General features: G+C 41.7%; 1 protein-coding gene across 4 annotated transcripts in view; it reads left to right on the top strand.

Annotated features, from left to right (window-relative positions):
- Positions 1 to 2,428: 2,428 nt before the first annotated feature.
- The window catches only part of LOC145349065 (spermatogenesis-associated protein 13-like), a 288,754-nt gene continuing 265,170 nt past the window's right edge, over positions 2,429 to 26,012 (top strand). For all 4 annotated transcript variants that reach the window (XM_080197352.1, XM_080197345.1, XM_080197349.1 and 1 more), the window contains exon 1: positions 2,429 to 3,065. In XM_080197352.1, the coding sequence (XP_080053478.1) occupies positions 3,051 to 3,065 (15 nt within the window). In that variant the 5' untranslated portion in view covers positions 2,429 to 3,050. The remainder of the gene's footprint in view (positions 3,066 to 26,012) is intronic.

The following is a 26,012-nucleotide window of genomic DNA, read 5'->3' as shown; positions in this document are numbered from 1 at the left end:
GTCTTCAATCAGGCCAACCTCAAGACCGTATTACAAGTTACCACCAGAGGCCCAAACATCCTAGACCACTGCTACACAAATATCAAACATGCCCACTGGTTTATCGCCTGCCCACACTTTGATAAATCAAACCACAACATTGTGCTCCTGCTTCTAGCAAAAGTTGAAGCGGGACAATCCATCAAAGAGAGTCATGCAGTGTTGGTCTGAAGAATCGGATGATTTCCTATGGGGCTGCTTGGAGTCAGTGGACTGGTCAATATTTAAAAACTCTGACCAGCCTGATTGAGTAGGCCATTACAGTAACTGACTTCATTAGTAAGTGTGTAGAAGACTGTGTGCCACAGAAGCAAATCTGTGTGTTCCCCAATTGGAAACCATGGATGAACAAGGATGTCCACTGCTTGCTGAAGTTCAGGTCTGAGGCATTGAAGTCAGGCGATACTGACCTATATAAAGAAAGCCAGAGACGATCTAAGGAGATCCATCAAAGTTGACAAAAGACAATACTGGACCAAGCTAGAGTTCCAGGCTAGCCACACAGTAGCACAGCAGTTAGCACTGCTGCTTCACAGCTCCAGGAACCTGGGTTCGATTCTGGGCTTGGGTCATGGTCTGTATGGAGTTTGCACACTCTCCTTGTGTCTGTGTGGATTTCCTCCAGGTGCTCCAGTTTCCTCCCACAGCCCAAAGATGTGCAGGTTAGGTCGACTGGCCATGCTAAAATTGCCCCTTAGTGTCCTCAGTTGCATAGGTTTGAGGGATTAGCAGGTAAACATGTAGAGATATGGGTGTAGGGCCTCGGTGGGATTGTGGTCAGTGCAGACTCAATGGGCCAGATGGCCTCTTTCTGCACTGTAGGGTTTCTATAAACACTGACCCCCACCAACTATGGCAAGGTCTGCAAGACATAACAGGCTACAAGATGAAGGCATATAAAAATCACCAGCTCCAACGCACCCCTCCTTGATAAGCTCAATGCATTCTACGCAAGTTTTGTGAGGGCATGCCCTCCACCCTGGAAGCCCTACATGAACTTGTATCTGGGGTCACCAATGCAGATGTCAGAGCAGCTTTCTTGAAGGTCAACTCCGGAAAGCAACTGGCCCAGATGGGATACCTGGATGTGCACTAAGATCCTGCGTGAATCAGCTGGCGGAGGTATTACAAACATCTTCAACTTTTCTTTACCTCAATCTGAGGTCCCTATTTGCTTCAAGAAGGCGACCATCATCCCGGTACCTAAGAAAAACCAAGCAGTGTGCCTTAATGACCATCAGCCAGTGGCTCTGACATTCATCATTATGAAGTGCCATCAGATTTTGAATGGACTTATCTTACATTCAGGTGAACTTTCTCTACACCCTAGCTATGACTGTAACATTATATTCTGCACTCTCTTGTTTCCTTCTTTATGAACAGTATATTTTGTTTGTATACTGTGCAAGAAACAATACTTTTCACTATATGTTAATACATGTGACAATAATAAATCAAATCAAAAAGATCTTTTGCTCTAGACAGAAATTTTCCTTTATGATTTTCACCATCCTTTTCAAGGAAGAGGATATCCTAGTTCCCCCTCAGTATTTTTAAATAAACGCATTCACACAATACATTTATAACCTAATTACATTATACAAATCTCTATGTTATGCTAACATAGCTTGTTTAATCAGCTATACCAAATATTTCTTCAATCAATATGCATTAAACCAGGTGGGAAACTTGGGCTGGATTTACCAATGTTATTGAAGTTCTCTGTATCAAAATTATTGATATATACATACAGCTGTCAAAACATCCACAACTGAAAATTTATACAAAGCAAATTGCTTTGGGTATTTGGCCCTGAATGAACAAGAAATTTAGTTTTATATCAAATATATACTTCCATATTACAAATCAGTGGTTGTCATTTTAACTGAAAAACATAACCTTCATTTGTATCCTTTCAAAATGAACAGGAACAAGCCAATTTGAGGAATGCCATTAAGAATAAATCTGCCATTTTTGCAATAGTGCAGTTGTACTAAAACAGCATCTTAACCAGGTTCAACCACCCATCCTGTCCCTATAACCCTCACACATTTACCATGGTTAATCCCACCTAACCTGCACATTCTGGCCACCAAGGGGCAATTTAGCATGGCCCATCCACCAAACATGCACATCTTTGGTCTTTGGGAGTGAACCAGTGTAAACTCCATAGAGTCACTCAAGGCCAGAATCAAACGTGCGTCCCTGACATTGAGAGACTTGTAAGAATCAGAAATCTGGAAGATTCATGTTTTGCAACAAATTGTAACCCCATATGACCTCCAGCCAGAATTGTGCTGGTTTCACCCACTCTGAATTTCTAACCTACTGATGAGGGAAAAAAACAAACCCAGTCTTATCCGAAAAATATTATCAAGCAAAATAAATATTTGCTTAAACTCAGAAAATGTTTAACTATTCACGTGACTCTGAGGACTGAACATAAAACATTTTTTTAAAAAACTGGAGAACAGAAAGAGGTGAGAAGGATTAAATCTGCCCATTTCCTCAATACAAAGAAACTGATAACACTCCCGATCGCCTTTTATACAATGAAACTAATCACATTTTGAGTGGAAAACAGTCTCCACCCTCTAATGAAACCGCGGGTGGGGGAAAGAGGAAAGTGGCAGGATATTTATCCACCACTTACGAACAACCTGTCAATTGCATACTTAAGGGAATCAAAGAAAGTGAGTTTTGGTTTTTTAGAAAAAAATCAAAGCAGTTTGGTCAGTATTTTTTGGGGCGGGAGGGTTAGACAGCAACAAAAAGCAGAGAAGTGAGTGTTCCTGAAGTCTTTCCCCACAGCAAACTTTTCACCCTGGAAATATACAGTGCCCGGACTGATTCTCCACCCACCAGCGGGGCGGCCCCTGTCACCGAGCTGCCAGCGCCTTTTGAATCGCTTCAATTAAACCGCACGTGAAGGAGGAAAGAGACGGTCATGTGTGGCGGGGCGGGAAGAGCCCAGGATTGAGGCGAGTCCTGTCCGTCCGTCTCCCTCCGGGATGTGGAGGCGCAAAGTAAGTTTGTTAAACAGGGCGATATCAGTGAGCAGGTGGATGAAGGGGGGAGGAGGAGGGGTGAGATCGACTGCGCTTAGCTGCCGGCTGAGGCCTGTTCGGTACCGGGTCAGAACCACCCACCATCCTCGGCGATCACTCAAATCATCCTCATACCAGTTGTGTGTGTACTTTAACGGACGACTGTTGGGAAGCCACAAAAGTTGTTGGCGGTTGGTGGGGGTGGGGGGGTGGCGTGCCTCTGCTCCATCTTTCAAACTCACCTGCTGTGGCCCTGAGAGCAACTGGCTGGCAGCTTTTTTTTCCGTTAACGGTTGTCACCATGGCAACGCCAACTGCCAGCCCGGCTATTCATGTGCTCAATCACAGCAGCTAATCTGGCCCTTTTGAACCGGCCTTGTCTCTGTTGTGTTTTAAAAATCTGTGACAAACTCTCAGTTAGCAAAGCACTTAAATTCGTTGCTACAGTTTTTTAAAAAATCAAACAGCCTGCAGTATTGTAGGTTGCTCAAGGACATTTGCAAACTTGGGGAATGCATCCATGAAAACACAAATCCAAAAAAAAATTACTTGCATTTGTGTAGTGCCTTTTTTAATGTAGAAAAAAGTGGTGCTTCCAAGGTGGAAGGGAAGTGATGGCAATTCGAAGAGTAGCCTTGTCTAAAAGAGTTTTTTTTAAAGTTTATTTGTTAGTGTCATAAGTAGACTTACATTAACACTGCAATGAAGTTATTGTGCCAATCCCCTAGTTGGCACACTCCAACCCTGTTTGGATATACTAAGGGAGAATTTCGCATGGCCAACGTACCTAACCAGCACGTCTTTAGGATTGTGGCAGGAAACTAGAGATCCTGGAGAAAACCCGTGCAGACACAAGCAGAATGTGCAGACTCTGCATTGGAAAGTGGCGGAAGTAGTGAAATTTAAGGAGGGAATTCCAGTGAATGGCATTTTGATGACACTGTCCACTACAGTATTGGTTATGGTGCCATCATTGGAGGATGTATTCAGAAAAATGTAGGGTTAGTAGCAGAGTTATTGGGCTGGAGGGAAGAGCGAAATAATTAAGGGATTTAAACATTTATTTTGAAGCATGGGACAGACAGCTATTGTAAGTCAGTGAATACATAATAAACACCAGTTTGACTGCATTTGTTGCGTATAACAAAGTGAAGCTGGCAGTGATGGGAGGTTTGAACAAAAAAAATACAGCACAGGAACAGGCCCTTCGCCCCTCCAAGCCTGCACCGACTGTGCTGCCTGACAACTAAAACCTTCCGGGGACCATATCCTCCGTTTCCATCCAATTTGTGTATTTGTCAAGATGCCCCTTAAAAGTCACTATCGCTTCTACTACCTCCCCTGGCAGTGAGTTGCAGGCACTGATCACCATCTGTGTAAAAAATCTGTTTTAATCTAGGGGTTCCTAAATAATTAAGGCAGTTCTCCAGTAGTTCAAAATAATTTGAACTTTCAAATTAGGTTCTTGCCTTGTATTCAATTCCTATGTACTTTTGAACAAATATATACTGTGTATATTGAGGTTTTATTCGATTTTATGTTTGCTGCTTCTTGAATCAGTGTCTTTAGGATTGAATGCTGATCAGTGATGCTCACACTGCTATTGACACATGGTAGGTTGAGAAAGCAACGTGATGCAGTGTCAACATATTTTGTTCTGGCACTAAAAACATTTTACTTCACATAAACATGAAAGCCACAATGCCGTTTGCATCAAAAAAATGTAATGTTTACTATATGGCAAAGTTTCGCAAGTGGCACTAATCAAAACACAGCCTTCCTAAAAGTCTAATCTTTTGTGATAGCCATTGGCACTTCCATTATAAGTTGAATCACTTGCTGTTAATTATTGAAGAAATTATATTGCCCATATAAATATGTATTGATTTGTATTGTATTGAGTTATGAGAGAACAATCCAATCTCAGATTTTGAAACATCACAAACTGCAAGAATGAAGCTCAAGTGGGTTGTGACAATCATAAGCCATTGGAGATAAGTTACTTTGGCATTCATTCTGAATGTCAGTGATATTTTATAAGATACAATCCTTAATAAAACACCAATGGAAGCTAAGATAAATAATTGGATGAAAGCATAATAATCAGGATTATGTACAGTAGGAAATGAAATCATATGACCACTTTATTGAATTATGTTGAGAATAGCTTACTGGAACAATATCATATAGTATGTAGGCTACCAAAGTAATTTGACATCCACTGTCGGTGAGTATAATGCAGTATCCTTTTTCAACTTTTGACCTTACTGACAATACCATTCTCCCCTAAAGTCATTAGCCGAATCAATGGAACTTACCTTTGCTAGTTCCAGTCTTTTTATTGTACCCCAGAATTTGGCTTCTTTTCCTGTTTCTGCACAGTTACTTCTGGAATACCCAGGATCCATCTTTGGCTCCCTTCTCTATTACATGCTGCCTTTAGGTGAAAGCACCCATAAACATGGGGTCAGCTTCTACATACAGGTGGATGACACTCACCAATATTTCTTCATCTTTTCTGACCCTTCCATTGCCTGTACATTCTCAGACTACTTATCCAGCAAACAGATTTGGATGAGCCACAGTTTCCCTCACTTAAACATCGGGAAGCCCAAAACCATTTTCATCAGCCCTACGCAAAGCCTGTACCCCTTGCCAACAATTCCATCCACCTCCCCAGTTGTCCTTGGGCTGACTAAGACTGTTCTTGACATTAATATTGCAAAAACTTCTTGCATTTATAAGGGATCTTTCACATAATGAAATGTCCCAAGGCAGTTCACAGGATCATAATTGGTCAAACAAGTTGACAACATATTTGATCAATCCGTTTGAAAGCATATATAAAGTAATTTCAGTTTGAGTTATTTTTTGCAAGTTGGTTAAATATGATTTTTATCCATATAAGGATCCAGTTTTCACTTAGTCATCCATCTGGACATGCATTGCACGATTGATTCTGCTTTTTAATAAGTTATGGTTCTAATTTCCAAATAAACCAAATGCATTCCATTAACTGTCATCATAATGCAGCATTATAAGCTATCCTTATCATAACTGAGGCAATGATTTTGGTGCAACAAGTTAAAGGAATTTACTTAATAAATGACTGAACAGAAATACTTAATAGGTGATAGTAGACAAGCTGCTATCAACTCTGTTCCTTGATGCTGTCTCATCCTTCTTTGATGCTGTGTCTTGAGGTTTCTACTACTAAATTCTCCAAGTTGGCTGCCTATATGCAGTTTTGCATATCACACACTGCCTATGTGCAATCTAGCTACCTGACCCATTGACTACATGAAGCTTGGCATCTAACTCTAGACCTGCTGGTGCTATTTCCACCCTGTTTGATCATATGACACCAAGGTCTGGTTTTGCCACCAAACTGACAAGCAGCAGCTGTCTATGGTCAGCCCTTTTGTCCCCTTGTAGCTATAAACTGTTCAATTAGTCATTATGATAGTTAGAACTTTTTCATAAACAAACAAAATATCAGCCAGAGGATTACAGGGCAAGTATCCTTTTATCTGAAACTCTTGGCAACTTATTGCACTTTGCTATTCGGATATTTTTGGTTTTCAGATGTGATGTACCCTACTGCATTGGGTAGAGTTAGGATGAATATATCATGCCAGTTGAAATCTAGCTAGTAACAAGGAGTTGGAGAATAGGTTTTGTTCCTTTGTGTGCTTGGAACTCATACATGTACTTCCAAGGATTGGCTGATACCTTTTGAATCAGCTATCTTTCTGTGCAGTAACATTTTCTTGGTTGCCATGACAGTGTTTGGGTTAGAAGCAGCTGGGGCAAAGTAAAGGTTGGGTGTGGTTGACAAGGTTTGTGTTGGCTTGGAAAATGTTGGCTCACACCATGGACCTCCCATTCTAAAGATTGATGGAAATATTCGATTTTCATATTTGTGGATGAAAGATACTTGACCTCCAACAACATTCTTACAATTTCCTACAGCACATGGAATTTTTATTATTGCAAATAGTGATAACCTGATGGATTTTATTAATACTACTAAAAATGAATTTAACATGAAATGTAATAAAATGTTTATATTAAAATGCCAGCATTTTTAAAAAGTGTCTAATCCTTCACCTGCACATAACCTGATTTTAAATTATTGAAAACAACTTTTAGAAAAACAAAGCTATGGAACCATTTATTAGTTTCAGTAATGTACACTAATCAGATTAGTAGTGATGTGCCTACTTGTTCCTGTCCACCCCCAAAAAACATCAGTTTAAAAGGCTCCTTAGGCATGTTTCCACCAAAACCTACTGTTTCAATTGGGGATTTGGCCAATTTTGAGAGAGAGCTGGGCTACATGTTTCTGAAATCAGCATTATAACATTTATTTTTATATTTGGTTGCTGAAACTTAATTTTATATTTCACATAACTTGTTTAACTTTCTATAATCCTTTGGATTGGTTTGCTTTCAGCCAGATTGTGCTAATAATGTAAGACCCGTTTGCCCAACTTCGAGAATTAGAACACAATGTCAATCGAGAGGAAGATGTAACAGAAATGATAAGAAAAGGATTATATGAGGTATGATGGTCCACATTGCTTTGAAATGATAGATCTTTGCTAATCAGCCATAGTCTTTTTAGGTCTGACATGTGAAGGCCATTGGCTTCATAGACTTTTTAAAGAACCTCATGATCCCTCTACAAAACAGAGATTGGTGGGGCTATGACATGGATGTGAATAAACTATGTAGATTTACTTGATAAGCTAGGGACTTTGTAAATGTTGTGAAACATTAAGCTGACTAAAAATGTAACTATGGAACACTCCTTTAAAATATGCTAAGGTAGCAGGTCAGAGAAGTAATGGTTGTGAAAGGCATGTTAACATAAATGGGAGTAATTTATTTACAGAGTTGTCCGTTGGAATGGGTTGCTAGGAAAAATGATTGAGGGCATGACACTGCATTCATTTACAGCTACGTAGCAGGATTGGTAATCTGGAAAGAGGAGATCAAATAGGATGAATAGCCTTCTTTATCCAAACCTGTTTTGCACAGTTATTTATTTTGTGGTGTCTCCGTTGCATAATTTCTTTAATTTGGAAATGGTGTCAACATTACCACGTTGTCAGAGAAGTCTCAGTGGATTGACATATTACTTTGCAGTTTTAAGTTTTTAATCAGAGTGCCTCGTTGGTTCTACACGTAGTTTTATTGATTTTTTTTTTTCAAAATGTATTTTAAATCAGCACTTTGGAAGATGGGTATTGTGCCACTGTAATAGTCCTTATTCGTAAGGATCATAATGTGTTATGATCCACGCATTCATACGTTCACATCTAATAATGGCCACACTGCTCTTCATCTCTGTAATCTCTTCCAGCCCTGCAACTCTCCAATATCTGCACTCATCTAATTCTGGCTGCTTGAGCGTGCAGGTGCAGCAAGCAATTAAGAAGACCAAATGGCATGTTGAACTTTACTGTGAGGGGACTGGAATACAAGAATAAGGAAATCATTCTACCACTAAATAGGCTTTGGTGAGACGAGTCTGGGTTGCACAGTGGTTAGCACTGCTATCTCACAGACCTGAGTTCTGTGAGATGGCTTGGGTGACTATCTGTGTGAAACTTGCACATTCTCCTTGTGTCTGCGTGGGTTTCCTCCAGGTGCTGTGGTTTCCTCCCACATTCCAAAAATGCGTGGGTTAGGTTGATTGGCCATGCTAAATTGCTCCTTAGTGTTAAGGGATTATCAGGGGATTGGTAGGGTAAATAGAGGTTATGGGGATAGGGCCAGGGTGGGATTGTTGCCATTGCAGGCTCAATGGGCCAAATGTCCTCCTTCTGCACTGTAGATATTCTGTGATTCAACTAAGTACAGTTTTGACCTTCATATTGAAGGGAGGATATATTTGCAATGGAGGTGGGGTTGCTAATTGTGATTAATTGTATTCCTGACGGTCTCTTCATATGACTTGTTCCCATGCTGCAGCCATTTTTTTGTTAAGCAGCCATCCATATATTGCACTGTCTTTCTGTGTGAATTGGAAAGCGAAAAGACTTGTTTTTCAATTGGCTGATATTTGCCATTATCCAAGTGGCTTTTCTGCTCCTGATTTTAATATTTTCATATCTGGCAAAGAAAGTGACAAAAAAAATCCTTTTTAATGTCTTGATGATTTGTCTCCAGGGTTGCACACAGTTGTGGCCTGAGATTGATCTTCAGTTCCTGAAGGGTTGGCAACCCTCATTAGAGGCAGTAGAGCAAAGGTTCACTAGATTGGTCACTGGAATGACAGGGTTGTCCTATGATAAGGGGCTAAATAAATTGGGACTATATCTTCTGGGGTTTAGATGATGGAGAGATGATCTCATTGAAACATAGAAGACCACGAACAGGCTTGACAGTGTAAACTGAGAGGCTGGCTCCCCTGGCTGGGGAATCTAGAACACATGAGAATTCTTTTCACTGAAAGGGCATGAACCTTGGGAATTATGTTCCCCGGAAAGTTGTAATCATTGATTATATTTAAGGTTAGGCCAGACAAGTTTTTGATTTCTGAATTTAGGGGATATGGGGTGTGGGCAGGCAACTGGGTTGAAGCCCAAGATCAACAAAGATCACAGAGAATGGCGGAGCTTGTATTATATGGTCTACTCCTCCTGTCTCTTATGATATTGTACACATAGTTGCCATTGTGATCTTGTGGTGGATGGGAAGTCAATAAAATATCGCCTAGAATGTTTTTGCGTTTCTTGAATGTTGTTGGAGCTTCACTCCTTATCCAGTTATGGTGTATTGCATTACATTCCTAATGTGCCTTGTAGAAAATAGGCAGGCCTTGGGGTAGTATCTTGGGTCCAAACATCTTCAGTTTCTTCAGTGACTTTCTCTCCATCATAAGGAGAGAAGTAGAGGGGGGCAATTCCCCCAAACAGTGGAGGCATTTAGTGGACTTCCCCACTGGGAGCCTTGGGCTCTGCGAGTCTCTGGCAGCCGGATTTCCAGAGGTGTCAACTTTGCACCGGAGATTGAGGAGGTGGGGGAGCGGGCAGTCAAGGCTTGCCCCGACATGTTTGGAGTGCCAGTGATGGGGGATCGCAAGGCTGTTCAGCAATCGGGAGGCCAGTAGTGTAGGGCTAGTGCGCAAATTGGCACATGCGTAGTGGTCCGCTCAGTGTTATGCTACCGGCCTCTCTGGTGGGAATAGACCCTGCCCCCAGATTTTTTTGCATGATTTACACTAGTGCACAGAGTGTGGGACATTCATTTTGAAAATCCCGCTGGAAAAAAGTGTGGATTTACTCCAGTTTTTATACAAATTCGATACTTAGAATTTTTTTGCAAGCACCGCCCTGATGTGAGCTGCTGATTGCACCAATTTTATAAGCATTCACTATTTCTTAAATATTGAAACAGTTCATATCTATATGCAGCAAGACCTGGACAAAATTCAGCCTGTGTTGTTCAGTGGCAAGTAACATTATCACATACCAATGTCAGTCAATGGTCATCTTCAATAAGAGAGAATCTAACCATCTGCCCATAATGTTCAACAGCATTACCATCACTGAATTCCCCACTTTCATTATTCTTGCCTGGGCAGTCATATGAATGCTGTGTCTAAAAGAGCAGTTCAGAGACTAGGAATCCTGTGATGAACAAAGTGCCTCCTGGCTCCTCAAAGACTCTCTGTATCTACTAGGCGGAGCGTGATGGAATGTTCTCCACTTGCCTGGATGAGTGTGGCTCCAACAATATTCAAGAAGCTTGACACTATCCAAGACAATGTGGCCTGCTTGATTGGCACCCCATCCACCACCTTAAATATTCACTCCCTCCACCACTGATATACAGTGGCAGCGGTGTGTACCATCTATGAGATACACTGCCTCAACTCACCAAGACTTCTTAGGCAGCACCTTCCAAACTCTTGACCGCTATCATCTAGTAAGATAAGGGCAGCAAATGCATCTGAACACCACCTGTAAATTCCCCTGCAAGCCACACCCCATCCAGACTTGGACCTGTAGTGGCATTTCTTCATTGTGCTGGGTCAAAATTCTGGGACTCCCTTAACACCACTGTGGGTCTTCCTACAACATTTAGACTGCAGCAGCTCAAGAAACTAGCTCGCCACCATTTGGTGAGCATCAAATGCTGGCCTAGCCAATGATATGCACATCCCATGACAAATTAATGAAAAAAGGTGACTTCTACCACCTAGAAGGAAAGGGGCAACGTTTGCATGGGAACAGTTCTTTACAAACCATATACCATCCAGATTTGGAACTGTATCATTTCCTTCACTTTTGCTGGACCAAACACCTGGAATTCCCTCCCTAACAGCACCCCAGTGTGTACACGAGATAGACAACAACATTTCAAGAAAGTGATTTGCCACCACCTGAGGGCAATTAGTGATGGGCAACAAGTGCTGGCCTTGCAAGTGACATCTCATAGGAAAGAAAAAGATGATTGCTGCAGAATTCTCAACCTCTGACTTCCTCTTATAGCCATAGTGTTTATGTGGCTGGTCTAAGTATGTTTCTGGTCAATGGTAATCCCCTAGGATGTAAATGCTAGGGGATTCAAAAATGCTAATGTCATTAATTTGTCAAGGGAAGATAGATATTCTGTCTTTGAAAGTGGCAATTTTCTGGCAATTGTGTGATAAATAGCTTTTGTATCAGTCCAAGCCTAAATTTTGCTCAAGTCTTGCTTGACAAGGACTGCTCCATTATTTGAGGAGTAATGAATGGACCTGAATGTTGTGCAAACATTAGTGAACATCTCCACTTCTGACCTTGTGACGGAGGGAAGGCCACTGATGAGGCAGCTGAAGATGGTTGGGCCTAGGGCACTAGCCTGAGGAACTCTTGCAATGATGTTCTGCTGCCAAGATGATTAGCTTCCAACAACCACAAGCACCTTACTTTGTTAGCTGCGGCTTCAACCAGTAGGGAGTTTTCCCTCGATTTCTGTTTACTTCAAAGTTATTCTGGCTCCTTGATGCACTAAATGTGTTCTTGATGTCAAGAACAGTTAATATTGTCTGTAGAATTGATCCCTTTTATAAATATTTGAACTAAGGCTATAATGGAGTCTGGAGCCACGTGGTTTTGGCTAAATATTCATTTTAACAATGTACCTATGACTTGCATTTAGGCCTTTGATGCAATTATAACATTTGAATAAAGTTGTTTGTTGCGGTTAGTGGCAAAGTATAGCACTGCTCAGCAAGATTTGGTTATCTCCTCTACTGTCAATTCTCATCTTTCCTGACATTAGTTTGAAACTGGCTCCAAGTCAAGGGCCAGGCCTCCAGCAACAATGATATCATCAAGCAAGGCGAATAGCCGGTCACATCAAGGTATTCTCAGGGCAAAGCAGGAAGTAAAATATACTGATCAACTGTTACTATTTATACATTTTCTAAAGAGCAAAATAAATGGTAGAGATATGAAAATTGCAGGCTGAAATATAATATTGTAAAAAATCATATTAAATTTGAAATTTATCAGAATGGAGAAATTAATATTACACACATTAGTTCCCCCAGTCCTGAAAAGTTCTTCAGTAGTATTCACCTATGAAAAAATTACACCTAGTAATGCACAGTCTTATCAGGAAATTTTAAACATCACTGTTAAAAGGTTAAGGTTGAAGTTTGGAATTTTCTGGGCCTTCCCGCCAGCAGCATCATCCACTGAAGTGAATGGAAGTCTGAATGGCTTGCCACATCCACCATGGGGGAACCCATGTGCTGGGTCGGAAAATGCTGGCTGAATTCCCGGTCAGTTTAGTGATTTCTAATTATTTGTGGTTTGTAGGGATCTCAGTTTCCCCGTGGGGATAAATGTAGAATTGATAATGATAACTAACTTCAGAAATACAGAATTTAATTTATTGTCACAAGTAAGCTTACATTAACACTGCAATGAAGTTCCTGTGAAAATTCCCTAGTTGCCACAGTCCGGCGCCTGTTTGGGTATGTTAAGGGAGAATTTAGCATGGCTAATTCACCTAACCAGCATGCCTTTCGGTCTGTGGAAGGAAACCAGAGCACCCGGAGGCAACCCATTGCAGACACGGGGAGAACGTGCAAACTCTGCACAGGCAGTGACCCAAGCCAGGAATTGAACCCAAATCCCTGGTGCTGTGAGGCAGCAATGCTAAGCATTTCTATGTTGAAATGTGCATGTGGCGATTCCAGATGTTGCTGTCAGTTTCAGAAAAGTAATGATAGCGATTGCTGACAATTTTGCTGTTGTTACTGCTGCAAAATCTGTCTTTATTTCAATGCTGTGGATATGCCGGCGTTGGATTGGGGTAAGAAATCTCAACACCAGGTTAAAGTCCAACAGGTTTATTTGGTAGTAAAATGCAACAGGGGTTCCTGTGTGTTGTGACCTCCATTGGGATCATGGATTGATCATTTAGTGTTGAGCTTCGAAGCAGCAATGGTGACTATTGAGCTTAGACTCTAGTTGGGAGATTTTTTTTTGTCAATGGGGTAATCTTTCACTGCCTTGCTTGCTCTGATTGGTTAATCAGTGACTTGTATGTTCTGCATACCTTGCATTGGTTATCTGAATACTTCTTCCTATGATTGCTTCAGCTCCAATTCCAGTCTGAGAAGGATGGCACTGCCCCACAATAAGACCTTGAAAGCAGGCTGGAGCCCCCAGGTCTTAACCCTCCAGAGGATGCTTGCCAAGGTAATCATAGACAACAGGATTTGGCAGGCAGCAGGCTGCCTCCATCTCCACTGTGGATGTTGGGAATGCACCATGATGTAATGGCAGGGTTAGAAAGATTAAGAAGCAAAAGCTCACAGCATGGGCATGGGTGTTGAGCACTTCTAGATAGCATTCACCTCTGTAAATAAAATCTCACTGTACCTCTTCTATGGCTCCTTGTTCTGATAAGCCGTGTTCCTGTAAACTCCATCTGAAAATTTGATTCCTGCACCAGAAAACAAAAACCAAGGCAATCAGTTCAGAGCTTCCTCCATGTGCTTTGTACAAGTTGCCAGGACATTGGCATCCCTTCACAATGAGTGAAACATCAGCCATGCCTGTTTCTTGTAAGGAATGAGGCCACAATGTACAGGACTCCATTACTCATTCCAGTAATTGCCCATTTGTGCTCCCTCCATCTTTTGTCCAATTGGCTCCCATGTTTCATTTTACTCAGCCTCCGGTTGCACTGAACTTTGGTACAGATCACCAAGCACGATGACTTTAGATCAGGAGAGGTGAAGCTATGTGCAAAACTATGGCATCGTCAGCCATGTCCTCAGGGGTTAGCCCTTGTTCCTGAGGAACCAATCTTGTATCCTCTGTGGACCCTCAAACATGTCAGGGATTTGAATGGCTCAGTATGTAGGAGTTGTGCATGGTCCCAGGGAACCAAGCACATACCTGGAGGGTTTGCTTCATGTGGTTGCAGTCCCATTGAACATTCAGTGAATGGAAGCTCTTGTGGTTGATGAAGTGCATTCTTCTCACCTGATCCCAGTTGAAGTGTGCAAAGTTGTCTGCCCTCACAAGGATTGTTTTCGTCATCTCCTGTTGATGCACTTGTGTGTGGAGGCTTATGAGATGCCACAAAAGTCACCCATGGAGCCCTGGAAGGAGCCACTCATGTAACCTTCTGGCGGGATAACATAACAGAAATGGAGGTGCTCACCCGAGCTGACATGTTAAGCATCCACACTGTATTGATTTATATGAAATTGGGCTGGTTATGTGGCCAGAATGCCTGACGCTGTATTACCAATGATGTGGGTATGCCGGCGTTGGACTGGCGTAAACACAGTAAAAAGTCTGACAACACCAGGTTTTAGTCCAACCTATTTATTTGATAATATACTCACAAGCTTTCGAGGGACACCCTCTTCGTCACCTGACGAAGAGGGTGTCCCTCGAAAGCTTGTGAGTATATTATCAAATAAATAGGTTGGACTAAAACCTGGTGTTGTCAGACTTTTTGCTGTATTACCAAGACATACCTTCTATGGAGAACTTGAGTTTTGGTTCACGCTCATGGCAGTCAAAGGACACTTACAGCTTCATTTAGGAGTTTGATAGTGCCTTCAAGAGTCCTGCGAGGAAACTCGCCCAGGATCACTGCACCTGGCAAAAACAGTACGGCCACCATCAAAAGTGAGCACATCAGAAGCAGAGGAAAAACAGGAAAATTCTAATCCAACAACTCGAGCAAAGCTCTTCACACTATTCTTTTACCCTCCCCAGCAATATCTTTTAAAGAAACATAGACCGCCAAGTTACCGTTGGCTTGACAGAAAAGCTTTGTGCTTTGGACTGGCAAGTTGTGAACAGTTTTCTTCTGGTGAATTTCTAAATACTTACTCAATGCTTTCTCACCCACCTTGTTTCTCTACGCAAAAACTGCACTGTCTAAATTCACTGTTCCTTCAAATTCAGCACAAACCATGAACTTCGTAAACTCAGACCAGGAATTTTGCCGCCTGCTTTCATCAGATGGGAGTGGCAATAGAAGTGAAATATCTCATGAGAAGCCAAAGTACTGAATTTTACCTTGGCAGAAAAGCATGCTGCAATTGCCCCCTGCCTCATCAGTGGCAGGCCACATTTCATGCCACGTAATGTTGGGAATCTCATTTTCGATAGATTTGCATCCCATTATCAAACCTTTTATGCAGGAATCATATACCCCCTGCCTCCCCAACCTCCGGTCAATAAGTTCAATCTTGGGCGTGGGGGAATGGACGACCTTTAGAAGCTTCCAAAGGCAGCTCAGGTGAAAGTGGAGAGCTTCTTGGCATAGTGGTGGTATATAGTCCGAATCTTTAATTCGTAGAGCACCATGAGCATCATGTATCTCTCCGCAATTGCTACCTGAATTGCAGAAAAATTCTCACATTTTTCTGTTTTTATTTCAGATTCTCAGCATTTGCAATATTTTGCTTTTGCACTAACTTGCCTTTTCTTATCACTGCATGCAGACACACTGAAGCTAATTATAATATTTTCACCACTGCCATAGCTCTCACCTAACTCCTGAAACTGTTATTGAATTTGAAAGCCTTAATTGATCAGTTCTGAGCTACCATTTGTACAATTGTTTTTCAAGGTGTGTGATCGAACCGCAAGATAACATGAATGGAATCGAGTTCTGTTGCTCAGCAAAGTGTTCGGATTTCTCTTGTGGAGCAGATGTTCTGAAGCTATATTATGAATCTGCCACCTCTAATTTTTGTTATTCAGTATGTGGAGAAAATGTATGGTACCTATCTATTGGCATGAGCTATATCCCATGGTTCATTCTATTCCAAGTTAAAGGGTTGAAGATTTTGAAGGGGAAGGGCTGTGAGGTGGGGGAAGAAAATAAATGTCAATATACGGAGGCTGCATTTGCAAAAAGCATGAGGATTGGTTGGTGCCGTATAGAGTTGGTAAGTGTGATATGTGCTAGATTCATCTTTGGATTAAATATGATGTATCAAGTTTTTACTTTGGGTTGTTAGAAACTAATATTGCATCCAGAACAGATTGTGCTCAATTTACATGAACATTGGCTCAGGTTGTTCAAAACAGTAGCTGCCTGTTTAAAATATGTAAATCTTTGCCAGAGCACCAAACATTTACTTAGGCCTGAATTGATATCTGTGAGACTTGGAACATTTTGAGGCCAAGAGCAATATACATTTACAAGTCTGCAGAATCTAAACATTACTTAGACAAAAACTTCTTGCACGTTCTTGGGAAAATAATTTATGTACAAATCTGTAGCAGAAATCTTGTAAAGGAATTTTTACAAGACTTGAAAGTAAAATGATTTATGCATTCTTTACAAAGTGCCAAGGGCATGTGCAGACCAATCCATGAATGGGAATCTTGTGCAGTTTTTTAACATTTAATATGTCATTAAGATGAAACCAAAATACTGCAGATGTTAGAATCTGAAACAAAAATGGAAAATCTTAGCAGGTCTGACAGCTTCTGTGGAGAGAAAATAGAGCCAGTGTTTCGAGTCAGAATAACCCTTTGTCAAAGCTTTGTGTTATCAGCAAATTTGTCAAACGTACCTTTGTTCCCTTCATTCAAGTCAGTTATATAAATTGAAGAAAGTTGAGAACTCCGCACTGATCACCTGAGGCACATTACTTGTCACACCCTACCATCCAAAAAAAGTCCCTTTATGCCACCTGTTTCCTGTTACCTCAATTAAGCCACCTATCAGCCTGTTCTGGTCTAAGGGAAACAACCATAGCGTACCTAATCTTTCCTTTTATAGCTGCAATTTTCCAGCCTTGGCAACATCTCTCCTGTACTTTCTCCATCAGTTATGTTCTTTAGTGTACTGTGACCAGAACTGTATGCAAAGGTCAGCTGTGGCCTCACCAGCATTTTGTACAGTTGCATCCCTGCTTATATATGCTATACCTCATGCAATAAAAGAGAGCATTCCATATGCTGTGTTTACCACCTTATCTACCTGTCCTGCCACTTTCAGGAACCAGTGAATGTGCACACCCAAGATCTCTCACTGCCTCTACTTCTCTCAGTATCCTCCCATTTTAATGAGTGTCCCTTTGCTTTGTTTTCCCTCTCAAAATGCATAACCTCACGTTTCTCCATTTGCCACTTTCTGCCCACAAAACCATTGATATAATTCTGGGGTCCACAGCTATACTCTTCACTATCAGCTGCAGGGTTGATTATTGTCATCTGCAAAGTTCTCAGTCATGTTCCCACATGATAGGTCCAAATCATGGTACAATATTTGCAAACCTTCAGTCCTCTGGTACCTAATGTATCCAGCAAGGATTGCAAAATGGCCCTTGGCACCTGCTAATTCCTCCCTGGCTTCCTCCAACAGCCTGGGACACAATCCATCTGGTCCTAGTGATTTATCTGCCTTCAACATTTCCCTCCAGTACTTCTGTCTCATCCTGCTTATTTTATTTAATATTTCATATTGTTCATTAATAAAATTCCTCTTCTATTTCTGGATTATCCCTCTCTTTAGTAAAGACAGACAAAGTACTAATTGAGAATCCTGTGCATGCTTTCTGGCATCAATGGATAAATTGCCACATACATCTTTGGGTCCTACTCTTTCCTTCATTATCCTCTTGTTTTTAATGTACTGATAAAACATCTTTGCGTTTTCCTTGATGTTACATAAGAACATAAGAAATAGGAGCAGGAGCAGGCCATCTAGCCCTTCAAGCCTGCCCCGCCATTCAATAAGATCATGGCTGATCTGTCGTGGCTCAGTTCCACCTTCCCGCCCTCTCCCCATAACCCTTAATCCCCTCTCTTATCAAAAACCCATCAACCCGCGTCTTAAAAATATTTAGCGAGGCAGCCTCCACCACTTCAACGGGCAGAGAATTCCAGAGATTCACCACCCTTTGAGTGAAGAAGTTCCTCCTCAACTCCGTTCTAAACTGCCCCCCCTTTATCTTGAGGCTGTGCCCCCTAGTCCTACTGTCTTTTTTGAGCAGGAAGAGTCTCTTCACCTCTATCCTATCCATCCCATTCATCATCTTATACGTCTCAATGAGATCTCCCCTCATTCTTCTAAACTCCAACGAGTACAAGCCTAGTTTATTCAGCCTCTCCTCATAGCTCAACCCCCTCAACTCCGGTATCAGCCTAGTAAACCTCCTCTGCACTCCCTCCAAGGCCAAAATATCTTTGCGCAGGTGTGGCGCCCAAAACTGCACACAGTACTCCAGCTGCGGCCTCACCAATGCCCTATACAGCTGCAGCAAGACCTCCCTACTTTTATATTCAATCCCCCTCGCTATGAAGGCCAGCATCCCATTCGCCTTCCTGACCACCTGCTGCACCTGCAAGCTGGGTTTTTGCGACTCATGCACAAGGACCCTGAGGTCCCTCTGCACCGTTGCCTGCTGCAGTTTGCCAATATTTTTTAATATGCTGTCTTGGCTTTCCTGATTTCATTTTTTTCTTCACCCTGTATTTTCGATACTCCTTTGCCTTTTTAATTGATTACTTTTTTTCATTTTCTGCTTTATCTTGCCCTGCATACCTCTAGACAATCTAGGAGATTGTAGATTTGGCAGAACCACCATTTTTTTTCTTTATGGGGACATGTCGCTACACTGTTCCATCAAAACACATTTTTGCCTCCCGTTTTGTTACTGATTTTCCCTTCAAGTAGCTGTAACCAGTCTGTTGTTGCCAGACCGGTCGTAGCTTTGTAAAATTAGATTTTCCTCAATTTAGAACTTTTGCACCTGTTTTATCTTTATCCTTTTCCATAATGATGCTGAATCTAACTGTATAATAGTCACTCATAAAAATGGTCATCCACTGTAATTTCACCCACTTGCCCAGCTTCATTCTGAAGACTAACTCTAGAAATTGCACTCCCTCTCATTGGGCTTGTTAGGTGCTGGCTAAAAACATTCTCTAGAATGCAGTTTAAGAATGTTGTGCCCTCCTTGCCTTTCATGCAGTTCGTATCCTGGTTGATATTAGGATAGTTAAAATTGTTAAGAGGTGGTAATGTGACTGCAGACCAACATACCATTTACCTTCCTAATTGCTTGCTGCACCTGCCTCTCCACTTTCATCGACTGGTGTGCAAGGACACCCAGATCCCTTTGTACATCCACACTTTCCAGTATATCACTATTTAACTAACATTTTTACCATGTTGTACTGTACCTGCCATATACTTGCCCACTCCCTCAACTTGTCTAAATCACACAATATCAGGTTAAAGTCCAACAGGTTTATTTGATAACACAAGCTTTTCAAGCACTGCTCCTTCATCAGGTGAATGAACAGGATATATATAGGCATAGACTCAATTTACAAGATAATGGTTGGCATGTGATTCTTAACAGGTAATCAGTTGTATACAGACACAAACAATGCAAGGGGAAAGAGGGTTAAGCACAGGTTAAAGAGGTATAAATTGTCTGAAGTCAGGACAGTTAGTGAGACTTTGCAAGCCTAGGCAAGTTGTGGGGGGTTACAGATAGTGTGACATGAACCCAAGATCCCAGTTGAGACATCCTTGTGTGCGGAACTTGACTATCAGTTTTGCTGCACGATTCTGCATTGTCATGTGTTGTGAAGGCCACTTTGGAGAACGTTTACCGGAAGGGCTGAATGCCCTTGACTGCTAATAATAGTAGGAGGGATTACTATTTAAAGGGTGAAAAGCTGCAGCATGCTATGGTGCAGAGGGACCTGGGCGTCCTTGTGCATGAGTTGCAAAAACCCAGCCTGCAGGTGATCAGGAAGGCGAACAGGATGCTGACCTTTGTAGCGAGGGGGATAGAATATAAAAGCAGGGAGGTCTTGCTGCAACTGTACAGGACACTGGTGAGGCCGCAGCTGGAGTACTGTGTGCAGTTTTGGTTGCCGCACTTGCGCAAGGATATTTTGGCCTTGGAGGGAGTGCAGAGGAGGTTCACTAGGCTGATACCGGAGATGAGGGGGTTGAACTATGAAGAGAGGCTGAATAAACTGGGCTTGTACTCGTTGGAGTTTAGAAGGATGAGGGGGGATCTTATTGAGACATATAAGATGATGAAGGGGATGGATAGGGTAAAGGTGGAGAGATTCTTCCCGCTCAGAAAGGACAGCAGGACTAGAGGGCACAGCCTCAAGATAAGGGGGGGGGGGTGCAGTTTAGAACGGAGTTGAGGAGGAACTTCTTCACTCAAAGGGTGGTGAATCTCTGGAATTCTCTGCCCATTGAAGTGGTGGAGGCTACCTTGCTAAATATATTTAAGACACGGGTAGATAGGTTTTTGGTAGGCAAGGGAATTAAGGGTTATGGGGAGAAAGCGGGAAAGTGGAACTGAGCCACTTCAGATCAGCCATGATCTTATTGAATGGTGGGGCAGGCTCGAGGGGCTAGATGGCCTACTCCTGCTCCTATTTCTTATGTTCTTATGCTGAAGTGTTCCCTGACAGGAAGAGAACATTCCTGTCTGGTAATTGTCGAGCAGTGTCCATTTATCCATTGTTGTAGCGTCTGCATGGTCTCGCTAATGTACCATGCCTCAGGACATCCTTTCCTGCAATGTATCAGGTAGACAATGTTGGCTGAGTCACAAGAGCGTGTACTGTGTATCTGGTAGATGGTGTTCTCACGTGAGATGATAGCACCTGTGTCGATGATTCGGCATGTCTTGCAGAGGTTATTGTGGTAGGGTTGTGTGGTGTTGTGGTCACTGTTCTTCTGAAGGCTGGGTAGTTTGTGTACAGTGGTCTGTTTGAGGTTGCACGGTTGCCTGAAGGCAAGTGGTGGGGGTGGCCTTGGCGAGATATTCATCTTCATTAAACTTCTTACTGTGCCTACCCCAGTTCTACGCCGGCAGCTCCAGATGTCTAAATCACCTGAAGCCTCCTTGTATCCTCTTCACGACAGTCAATTCCACCCAGTTATGTGTTGCCAGTAAACTTGGAAATGTTGTATTTGGTTCCCACATCCCGGCCATTTATATATACTGTGAACAACTGGGGCCCAAGCGTTGATCCCTGCAGTCTTCCACTAGTCACTGTCTGCCACTCGGAAAAGGTCCATTTATTCCCTGTTTCACGTCTGTCAAGCAACTCTCAATCATGCCAATACATTACCCCTATCCCATGTGCTTTAATTTTACCCACTAACCTCTTTGAGGGAGCTTGGCAAAACCTTCTGGAAGTCCAAATACATCACATCCATTGGTTTTCCAAGCATGATTTCCATTTTGTTAACACCGGCATTGTCCAATTCTGTTAATGCTTTCTAAATGTTCTGTTATCACTTTTTTTTATAATAAACTCCAGCATCTTCCCCCAATACTGATGTCAGGCTAACTGGACTGTAATTTTCTCTTTTTCCTCTCCCTCCCTCCCTTTTTAAACAGTGTGGTTATATTTGCCACCCTCCAACTGTAGGAAGTGCTCTGAGACTACAGAATTTTGGAAAATCACCACTGATATTTCCAGGGCCACTTCCTTTTAATGCTTTGGGATATAGATTATCAGGCCCTTGTAATTTGTCAGTCTTTAATATTCCCAGCATAATTTTCTTGCTAATATTGATTTTCCTTCAATTTTGGTCTCTCACTAGATCATTCATAGAAACCCTATGGTGCAGAAAGAGGCCATCCAGCCATCGAGTCTGCACCGACCATGATCCTGCCCAGGCCCCATCCCCATATCCCCACATATCTACCGCTAATCCCTCTAACCTACGCATCTCGGGACACTAAGGGACAATTTTAGTATGGCCAATCAATGTAACCTGCACATCTTTGGACTGTGGGACGAAACCGCAGCACCCGGAGGAAACCCACGCAGACACAAGGAGAACGTGCAGACTCCACACAAACAGTGACCCAAACTGGGAATCGAACCCAGGTCCCTGGAGCTGTGAAGCAATGGAGCTAACTACTGTGCTGCCTCTTATAGCTGAATTTTTAAACATTTCCCTTAAACACTGAGGATGCAAACTTACTGCCTGCTCCTACTGCAGCGAAGACAGATTTTGGCAACCGGTCAAATCTCTATTCATTATGCGGGAAAGGAAAATTCCACTGGCGTGAATGGTTGGGAAACTCTGGCCAAAAACTCATATATCCATGTCAATTGTACTGACCGTCACAGTATCCAAATGGTGGTACGCTGCCATTGAAGTAATTCAGTGTGTTACAATTTCATGAAAATAAACACCAAAATGATGGTGATAAACAAACATTTTCTGGACAAATGATTTTGGTCCTATCGGACCTTATCCTGTTAAGTGAGGGATTCTGTGGTTTGGAAGTGCAAAATGATTCACTGCTACATCTGGGATGACAAAGTAATGGAGGACTATTATTGGCCTATCCATTTTGCTGTCCTGCCTCCCCTGGGCACTTGTGAATTTGAAGATGGGGAATTTTTAAAGTAGTGAGAATAATATTTTCAAATTTAAAACAGTCTTAATTGGATTAATAAAAACAGCAGAGCATGAAATTTAAGGTGAAGAAAAAAAATCGTTGAAGATATGGGCATTTTAATTTGAAAATTGAATAGTGTCTGTTGTCCATCCTTGCATCTCTTGTTGATCAGGTGAGTTGCTAATTAAAAAAAATTGAAGGCACTTTGTGAAGCAAAGATTTCTTGAGAACCTGTTTTGAATGAGGGGAGCATTCAGGAGGTGCTGTGGTGGAACACATATTTAAAGATCAGTGGGTTGGTTAACAAAATAGCAGAATTGGGAATGAAACTTTTAAAGCATTAAATTATGTAATCTGGAGCAGATTTTCTTTTGGGAAAATATTGACTACTTAATGTGGAGAGCAACTCACACTTGTAATTGTGGCATAGAGTGAGTTTGGGCCTGGTGAACTGGCCATTTACTTATTAGCTAGTTTGCTAAGGTATCTTGAATGAGTACCTTACTAGGTACCATTTAAAAATAATACTTGTTTCAGTTTCTGAGCAGAACTCAGGCAGGTCTCTTAAAAACAATGTTTTAAAATTTCACAATGGAGATTTCCAACATTTTTCCCCACTTGCAATCTTACCTGGCAGCAGTATGCCTAAATCCTGATTTATGTTAATCAGGAAAGAATAAGGATATTGTACAACTAGATTTGAAACAAAATAAATTGTGCATGAGCCAAAATAGCATTCTTGGTCCTGTTGTAGTCCAAACGTTTTTAAAACCAGCCATCAGCCACTATCCACATTTGTACATGTGTTGTCCAAAACTAAAGTCTCTGAACTGGGGCTCCTATTCGCTGATTCCTTGGCCCTTGTTTCCATCACAAAAACAACACTTAAGTTGCCATGTACTGTTTCTCAGATGTTCCCCACCAGTTTGAAGACAATGCATGCTACCCAATTTCACCATTTGAAGAGCACCTACTTAATTGCATCTATCTAGGAAGCACCATGTCATGTTATGTGAACCAGAGATTGGTTAAAACCTATATGATTTCCCCCCAGCTAATCACAAGTCTGTTGGTGTAATGCAGTTTGTCAAAATTTGGTGGTCGCTAAGTGAAAATTAGAGCGCTGACATTAACTTGAATCTTGAATTGGGCATCTGAAGTTACTCTGGGCATGCTGAATATTAAGATACAGAGGTTGGATTGACCTAGGGGCTGAAAATTGTTGGCTGAGAGTCACTCCACATGTTAGAATTTTAGCACATAGTCTGGCGGTTGACTTGGTCCTTGGTGGAGGATAGACTTTGGAACTGATCGAATGGGTATTCCAGATTAGCAAGTTTCAGCACAGGCTATTTCTGCTGAAGGAATGGAGATGGAGAGCTCGGTATTCTCTGGGGTCCTAGTCTTTTCATGTTTAATCTTCAATGATTTAAAGCCCCAGAATTGTTTAGGATTGTGAATGGGATGGACTAGGTGGTGTCTGGCCGTGTTTGCTTTTATGTCTTGTCATTGGTGGTTTAATCATGGTGTATGGCTGTAATTTGAAACAGGGCATGTAGGAATTTGAAATCGCAAGGAATTGAGCTTTTAATGAAGGGTAAGCTGATTGGAGTGCCCAAAATAGCCTACAAGTGTAATATGTTTATGTGGTGTCTTTGGAATTAATACCTACGCCAGTTTTTCCAATATAGAAGGTTGTCTGATCATGTAATGCTTTTTTTAAAAAAAAATTGAGATGTGGGCATTGCTGAATCCAGCGTTTATTGCGCATCCCTAGTTGCCCTTGTGAAGGTTGTGGTGAGCTGTCCTCTTGAACCACTGCACTTCCTGAGGTGTAGGTATAAAGTCGCCGTCCCAGATGACCATAGGCTGTTGTCCCCTTTTTTTTTGAGGGGGAGAGCTGACTGGTAGTGATTTAACCTGAGGGTCACAGGTGGGGGGCAAGATTGAGAAGAATAACATCAGCTGGTACAAGAATTGAACTCATGCTATTGCCATCACTCTGCATCATGAACCAGCTGTTCAGCCAACTGAGCTAAACTGACCCTCCACATGGTCGGCTCAAAGGATATATGGATCGGCTGGTGACCAATCTGAAACTGATACATGGGCATGTACTAATTGTGGTGGTAATGAATCATTGGCTGTCATAATTGACAATGATGGACAAACCATCATCATGCATACAAAGAAAAAGTAATTGTTCAAGTGGAAGCATAAAAAGACTTGGTGTTTTATGTTGTATTAAAATCTTCGGTTAGTCTGGCCAGCAAAAAGGGGCATTGTGTCTCTTTTTTGTCAAATGAATAACTGGCACCCAGCAATGATAACATTGCATTTAGAAAGAGTTTATTGTTTTCTTTATACTGCATGTTGCTTTTTGTTATTTTTACAATCATAGAAATGCAGAGCTGTGTCTTTGAAGGAAAATAGGACTAATTGTTCAGTTCTTGGTTTTTTTGAGATATGAACATACAGTTGGTGACTGTGACGTTGTTCAAACTAACAGTTTCATTACCTTTGTGGTGCAGGAAACATGCTCAAAAGGGTGTTGTTGACGACTTTTGTCAGCCACTGAAATGAGTTGACATTCACAAGCTTAACAAAATTTTTAGTGTTGCACTGTTTCCTAACTGGTTGGACCGTGATTTATTTAACATACTCTTCAAACATGCTTGGTAGAAATCCAGAACGCAGTGCAACCATAATCAGACTATTTAGCACATATGCCTTTAATTAGGTGTCTGATTCACAATCAGCCTCATGTTTGTTTTTGTTTTTTTTTGCTACAATCCCAGCTGATGGTACTGGACAGTCAGGTCCAAGAGTGGACCCTGGCTCGACAGACCCTAAGTTTTATTTTTGCAAGAATAGAGCCACAGGACTGCCAATGAACTTTTATCAAAAGAATAAAACATTTTATTAAACAAGATAAGATTAACTATAATACACTACTCCTTCATGCCAGCTATACCATTGCAGGTACATACAGATTTGTAAGGATAACCCAAATTGCAAACTTACTC

The sequence above is a fragment of the Carcharhinus amblyrhynchos genome, chromosome 10, assembly GCF_965287045.1.
Source record: "Carcharhinus amblyrhynchos chromosome 10, sCarAmb.v2.hapA, whole genome shotgun sequence".
Lineage (NCBI taxonomy): Eukaryota > Metazoa > Chordata > Chondrichthyes > Carcharhiniformes > Carcharhinidae > Carcharhinus > Carcharhinus amblyrhynchos.
Note: the sequence above shows the minus strand (reverse complement) of the source record. Positions and strands in the feature narration are given on the sequence as shown.